Source organism: Hypomesus transpacificus, unplaced genomic scaffold (genome assembly GCF_021917145.1).
Source record: "Hypomesus transpacificus isolate Combined female unplaced genomic scaffold, fHypTra1 scaffold_84, whole genome shotgun sequence".
Lineage (NCBI taxonomy): Eukaryota > Metazoa > Chordata > Actinopteri > Osmeriformes > Osmeridae > Hypomesus > Hypomesus transpacificus.
In genome coordinates this window covers 878,077-885,069 of record NW_025814038.1, presented here as the reverse complement: position 1 = coordinate 885,069, position 6,993 = coordinate 878,077, and the positions used below count along the sequence as shown (strand labels likewise).

General features: G+C 51.4%; 1 protein-coding gene across 2 annotated transcripts; it reads right to left on the bottom strand.

Moving 5' to 3' along the window:
* Positions 1-2,618: 2,618 nt before the first annotated feature.
* On the bottom strand, positions 2,619-6,947 carry cunh2orf42 (chromosome unknown C2orf42 homolog). 2 transcript variants are annotated; one of them, XM_047017913.1, is made up of 8 exons: positions 5,233-6,947; positions 4,997-5,113; positions 4,696-4,803; positions 4,215-4,319; positions 4,020-4,127; positions 3,649-3,749; positions 3,387-3,552; positions 2,619-3,125 (listed from the first exon to the last, which is right to left on the bottom strand). In XM_047017913.1, exons 1-8 carry the CDS (start codon positions 6,353-6,355, stop codon positions 2,890-2,892), a joined length of 2,064 nt encoding a protein of 687 aa, XP_046873869.1. In that variant the 5' UTR covers positions 6,356-6,947; the 3' UTR covers positions 2,619-2,889. The 2 variants fall into 2 exon arrangements, with proteins under 2 accessions (XP_046873869.1, XP_046873870.1); XM_047017914.1 differs by lacking the exon at positions 4,696-4,803.
* Between the last annotated feature and the right edge of the window lie 46 nt (positions 6,948-6,993).

The window sequence follows — 6,993 nt, the reverse complement described above, 5'->3', positions numbered from 1 at the left end:
CGTCAAACTATGTCCCGTTTCCTGTAAGTATAAAATCGTGTTATCCATCCATCTGGCTCGCAGATTTCCAGTGAGGGAAGCAGAAAGCCGACTATCAAAGATATGAAGAAATCGAAGCACTCCATCTCCAGACGAATCTGGACATAGGTCACAATGAATACAACACAACATGCGATCTAAACCATGTGTCCACCTATTCACCAGTCACTGATTGCTTGATTCCTTCTGCTAAAATTATAAATGGACTAGCCTGGACCATCTCCACATGCTCAATTTGTCAGCTTATCGATAAGCAGTAACAGCGAGGTGTGCTGCGGTTGGTCAGCTCTCTAATTGAAAGCTTTGAAGGTCATGGGCCAGGTGGTCTATTGACTTCTCTCCTGACCACTTTCACTTCATCTACTCACACCCTTTGACTTGGAAGCCAAGGAGACGTTGTGTCAGTCGTCAAGAGGACTGCCTCTTATGTCGTAGGACGTTAAATTGTGACTGCCCAACAGAGGGGCTTGCTTTTTTTTCCTTTCTCTCTTTCGTTCTCTCTTTCGTTCTCTCTCTTTCTCTCTCTTTCTCTCTCTTTCTCTCTCTTTCTCTCTCTTTCGCTCTCTCACTCTTTCTCTCTCTCTCTTTCTCTCTCTCGCTCTTTCGTTCTCTCTCACTCTCTCTTTCGTTCTCTCTCTCTCTCTCTCTCTCTCTCTCTCTCTCTCTCTGTCTTTGTCTCTCGTCCCTGGTTGGCAGGCATGATGCTGTGATGGTGGGGCTGCAGGTGGGGGAGTGTTCTGTGTCATGGTGTGTCATCGGTCGCCGTGGTAGTGTTGACACATTCTGTCAGTCCGCCACTTCCACTCTCAGTTGGCAGGTAGACTGCATGTTGGCAGGTCCATTTTCCTCTGGCCTCACACTGTGTGTGTTTGTGTGTCGGTAGGCGCATGTGAGTGTGTGTGTGTGTCTGTGTTTTTTTGTGTGTCAGCAAGGCAGGGTGCGTTTGAAGGTTTTTCCTTGTGTGTTTGACCCAGGACTTGCTGAGCTAGCGTTAGCTTCAGCTTGTTGCGCCTACCTCCTATTTTACAAGTTAGAAACGTCTCCGAAGACTGATGATGAATAGAACACCATGGGAATTACTTCATTCAAGTAGCCCTCTGTAACACAGATTCTTTAAGTAACATTGTTACGACATGAGGTTATAATAAACTCTCGTAGGGAGCGAACAGATTGTTCTGACAAGTAAAGTATGGCATTCATATTTCCCAAATACGTATGTGTGTGTGTGTTTGGGTTTTGTGTATATGTGTTTTGTGTGTGTGTCGTAAGTGCAGTATGTAATTTGGAATGACATGGGTAAGAGAGGGCTGTCAACTTGGTGTATGTCTGCAGTCTGGTGTTGACAGACACACAGAGACACACAGTCCTATGGGCAGCTGTCTCTTGGCAGCTTCATGCAATCATCATGGGACACACACACACAAACACACACGGCTCACAAGCTAAAATCATTTTCAGTTTTGAGAGGCTGTGACCCTGAGATTTGCATCGCATTCCTCTTCACTTATGTGGCCGTGACACTAAATGTTATATCAAAGACAGGTTTTTTTTTCTTCTTTTTCTCTTCTCTGGAACTGGCATTTTTAGCTGTCATCGACTCCTCTTTCTCCACAGCTTGTTATTCATCTCCGTCCAACAGTCATGCTCGGTTCCTGTCATTTGGTTTGTCTTTTACTCCCTCCCTCTCTCTCTCTCTCTCTCTCTCTCTCTCTCTCTCTCTCTCACTCTCACACACACACACACACAAACACACACACACAAAAGCGCACACTCTCAATTCTCTCCCCGAATAACAACTTTTTATTTCCTTCCATCAACCTTCCCGTCGTCGTGAGGCGTTTCACGACCGGCAGTGAGGATGAACGGATCCTACATGAGTCTTCCTGGGCTCATTCTCCATCACTGTGTCTGTAAAAACCCTCCCCAGGGAAGGTAGCCTGGATACCAACCCAGCACTGTGGAAGGATACAGGGGTCTGGCAAGCCCTCCTGGAGGCTTCTGGTGTCCCGTGGAGCTGAGTGAGGCAGGAAGCCGGGGGCAGCCCATGTTCTGACACCTTCCCACACCTCCCACACACACCAAATGTACTTACACTCTTGTAAAGAGGGCCATGGAGATAATTCCCCATGGTGCTCTGAGTGTCAAATTGCAATCTTTTTTGTGTTGCATTTGGACATATTCTTCTGGGGCTGTGTGTATCTCTAGTTTTCAGTGATAAGACGTGAGAGGAAGTGTGTAATTACTGGAATGTCATTACTGCAGGGGATGGAACCAGAGCCAAGACAAGGAACGCAAATAGACCAGATTTCTGTTCTTCTCTCGGATTGAGATTTCTAGACAGAAAAACGGATGTGTTCCAGTTGCAACGAGGCTTCGCTGACCTCAACCCAACCTGGTCGGGCATCTGGAAAGTTATCTAGACCACAACACATCCACAACAGAGAGAAGTGAATCCACTGTGTAAGCCTGAATCCCATTCTCCAAGGTAAAGTGCTTGTGTGAAACTGTTTGCTGTTGTCTCTCCCTGGTGGACAGAAGCTGCAAGTGACATTCGGAAAGAAATTGGATATACAATGAATTTAAATTCCTTTATATATTGAACATTATACAGTTTGGACTGATATCTCTATAACAAATGTATGATTCTAAAGGCTGTTATGAATGTGATATTACTGAACTGTTCTCTGTTGCACACAAGCAAACATTTCTCAAAGGTCATTTGGTGCTTCATAACAATCCATGGTGCACATACTTTATGTATGTGTATAAAGTACTCTTTTACTACATAAAATACTTTAACATGTAGTTATTTATCACCGAATTAGCTTTCCCAAGCCAACAAGATTTTCTTCAGACAATCACTTGAATGAAAGCAGGGGAGCGATTCGGTTGGAAGGTGGCAGATGTGGTCTTGTTGGCCCCGCCCCCTCTGGCCGCCCCGTCGCAGACGTCCGGCTGGCCGCCGTTCTGGTGTCCGTACTGGAAGCTGATCCTCAGCTCTCCCACCCGCGAGCGAGGCAGGATGTCTGGGATCCACTCGATCACAAAGGGAGGGCCTTCCTTCTGCTCCGCTGAGGAGGAGACGCCTACAGGAGACATGAACAGAGTTAGGACCCAACCCAGGACCCAGGCCCAGGACCAGACCCAGCCCAGGACCAGACCCAGCCCCAGGACCAGACCCAGCCCCAGGACCCAGCCCCAAGACCTAGCCCCAGGACCCAGCCCCAACCCCAGGACCTAGCCCCAGGACCCAGCCCCAAGACCTAGCCCCAGGACCCAGCCCCAACCCCAGGACCTAGCCCCAAGACCCAGCCCCAGCCCCAAGACCCAGCCCCAGCCTCACTCACCCACTCTGAGAAAGGTACGTAGCTCCAGCGGTCGTATGGGTTGGGGGTGGGGCTTCTCCATCCTGCTGGGGCCCTTGGGGGAGTCCGGGGGCGGCTCAAGGCAGCGGAAAGGAGAATAAGACCCATCGATGTTCCTCACAAAACTCTGGGTGAGCTCCAGAGGCAGCTGTGGACGACAGAGGGACAGAAGAACGTCAGGGTGGGTCCGAGAGAAGAACGAAGAGGAGGAAGAGGAGGCAAGAAGAAGAGAGAGAGAGATCACCTCCGGAGTGTCGAAGATGCGTTTGACCTGCATGAGATTGGTGATGTGCCAGGTGTACTTGGAAAATGAGCCCACGGGCAGAGAGTCGTTCCTCACGATTGCTGAGCGTGAGAGTGAGAGAGAGAGAGAGAGTGAGAGAGAGTGAGAGAGAGAAAGAGAGAGAGAGAGAGAGAGAGAGAGAGAGAGAGAGAGAGAGAGAGAGAGAGGGAGGGAGGGAGGGAGGGAGGGAGGGAGGGAGGGAGGGAGGGAGGGAGGGAGGGAGGGAGAGTGACCGAGCGAGCAAGAGAGGATAGAGGGAGAGAAAACAAGTTAGAGATGCAACATTTACTCAGGACACACTGGAATGTGCCTGATGCTCTCTCTGTCCCCACCTGAGGTTGCGTTGGGCAGCCGTCTCTTCTTGGAGCCCAGAGAGAGGCGATGCTGCAGGGAGTTGAAGAACGCCTGGGGGATGAGAAACACCAGGGGCTCTGGCTTTCCTGCGGAGAACAAAACATCACCACCATCATCATCACCACCATCATCATCGTCCTCTTCGTCACTTCTGGGTTGACAAAAGGGGTTACCATCAAACTGATAGTGCATGGTCTGGTGGATCTTCTCGGTCACACTGGCGAGCCACTGCTGGAAGCCCTGGGTCACCTGCCGTTCGTCTACTGGCTGGCTGCTCCCTGGAGGACACATCACACACACATTACACACACACAAATCACACACACACATCTCACACACACACACACGGGCAGACAGGAACACCATCATCCGAGCAAGTGGAGAGGTCCCGGGCCCAGAGTAAGAGACAGAGACATACAGAGAGAGGGCTGGGGAGGAGGTCAGGAGACTGTAGAGACAGCCAGGCAGGCTGAGTGAGGGATGGGGGACAGGGAGACAGAGAGACAGCCAGGCATGCTGAGTGAGGGGATGGGAGACAGAGAGACAGCCAGGCATGCTGAGTGAGGGGATGGGGGACAGGGAGACACAGAGAGAGGCAGCCAGGCAGGCTGAGTGAGGGGATGGGGGACAGGGAGACACAGAGAGAGGCAGCACCTGGAGGCTTCTGAACACTGGTTGGAGGCCTCCTCTGGCCTGGTCTTTTCACTGTGGGCGGCGGGACCCCCTCTCTGCCCTGCCCCACAGTACAGACCACGGAGGGGGCTGGGATGAAGGAGGGGTGAGGAAGGAAGGAAGTGAGGAAGGAAGTGAGGAAGGAAGTGAGGAAGGAAGGAAGTGAGGAAGGAAGTGAGGAAGGAAGGAAGGAGTCACACAGGAAGGACATATGAAAAAAAAGAGTAATAGACAATCATATTTTGACAGAATTGGGGGAGTGTCTTAGAGGAGAACTATTAACCTGTTATTGGCTCCTCCAGACGAGGTCTCTTTGTTTTATGAGCTGTGATTGGCTCCAGCTGCAGAAGTGGCTTGTCAGAGGAGCACAGGACAACCCCACCAGAACCTGACTTCACACCTGACTCCATCAACGACAGACAGCAATTGAGCTCTTAACTACAGTTAAATTCCAAAGCTGTAAACTACAGGAACGTTTCAAATGAAAACAAACTCACTGACGAGACGGGCATGCCATACCGTTGGAGCTGTAATCGAGGAAAGCTGCAAACTCGGAGGCCAGTTTGTCGTCGCTGGTAAAGGCACACACACAGGCGTAGAAATGGAAGCAGTGGTCTGGCGAGGTGGCACCCGAACCGCAACGGGAGGGATGCCCCTCCTTGGTGCCCTCCTCACTCCTCGACCCCCCTCTGGGGGCCCCCTGACAGGCACAGTGGAACATCACCTGCTGCTGGCCTGGCCGCTCCTTCCTCTGGGCCTTCGGGGGGCCCGTGACCCCCACAGGCCCCACAGTCAGGTGCAGCAGCCCCAGAGGGTGGCTGGGGCCTGAGTGGCACTTCACCACCATGGTGTCCCTGGACACCCGCTGGACCAGGGGGCCCGGAGACTCTGTGGCCAGCTTCCACAGCTCTTCCTGGGTGTCAGCCGAGACAGGCAGCCCCTCTAGGACGGAGCTCTTCAGGGGCAGTGGGGTGGCCCGGTTCTGGCACTCGATGGCCTGCTTGATGTGGGCACAAGGGCTGTCTGGAGACGAGCCCTGTTTAGAAATGTTGGGGAGAATGTGCTGCGATTGGCTCTGATTGGTCCTTTGACCTTGACGACAGGTAGGGAGGAAACAGCGGCCTAGATTGACCCGCGTCAGCAGGGTCGCCCCGTCTCCCGTGGCGATGGCGGTATCCGTGGGAACCAGCTCCACAAAGCCTCGCTGGGTGGTACCGCTGCCTCTGCCTCTTTGGCAAACGGAGAACACCTGCACTCGTACACCTGAGTCGATCGCTTCTCCTCCCTCCTCTTCTCCTTCCTCCTCCCCTCCACCACCACCACCACCACCATCAATCACCACCCTAACCACCTCTATCACGGCCCTCTTGGAGGCCCGACCCCGCGCAACACACCCCCCGTCCTTGAAGACGATTCCGCAGGCCTTGTTCTTACAACTAAGACCGCGGGTGCCATTGTAAATGCCACACTGGGGGCATTTGCGGATGCCCCGTAGAGTGGCCTTGCCTAAATTTGAGAGGAAGGCAGGGGTGGTGGGTGTATTCTTCCGGCTTTCTCGCTGCCTGGCTGCCAAGTTCGGAGGAGTCGGTACGGTTGGAGACGCTGTGCTGGGTGGGGAGGTCACGGATAACACAGAGTCCATTTCTTTGTCTGACCCTCGCCGCCCAAAGGATGCAGCTGGGTTAATACGATTCCGCAATAAGTAGAACAATGCCAACAGCAGAAAGTGCTTTTTCTTGCCAACAGCAGACAGTAATGTTATTGGTTAATCTAAGCTATTTCTGAAGCTAATAGCTTACATACATTTGTATTTAAAAGTTAGCTTTGAGTTTTCCCCTGTTAAAGACATCGTAAGGCTTATAAGACACCTGTTATTCCAGTAAACGGACAGTTTGTTAACTGTAGCTCTAGCTTGAGAAACATTCTCATTGCAACAGTGATATTTTCATATTTGATTCACATTGCAATCCACATAGCTTGGCTCATAGAGGCTACTATTGGTTTATGTCATCATACCTGTGATTCTAAATCATATGAGCCGCCTCTGTATGGTCGAAATCATTTTTCATTCACCAAACCTCCTTTTTCTTTCGGCCGTCGCCATTCCTTCTTACATCCTTGTCTCCGCATTGCGCCTGTAACGATGCTTGAGATTGGCTAGCGAAATGATCACATGAGCAAAAGGTTCGGCCTCTTCAAAGAAGTGGATCATGGGAACTGAAGTCCAGATGCATCATCAGTCCATCTTTTTACAAAAAACTGTAAATATTACAAGGCCTG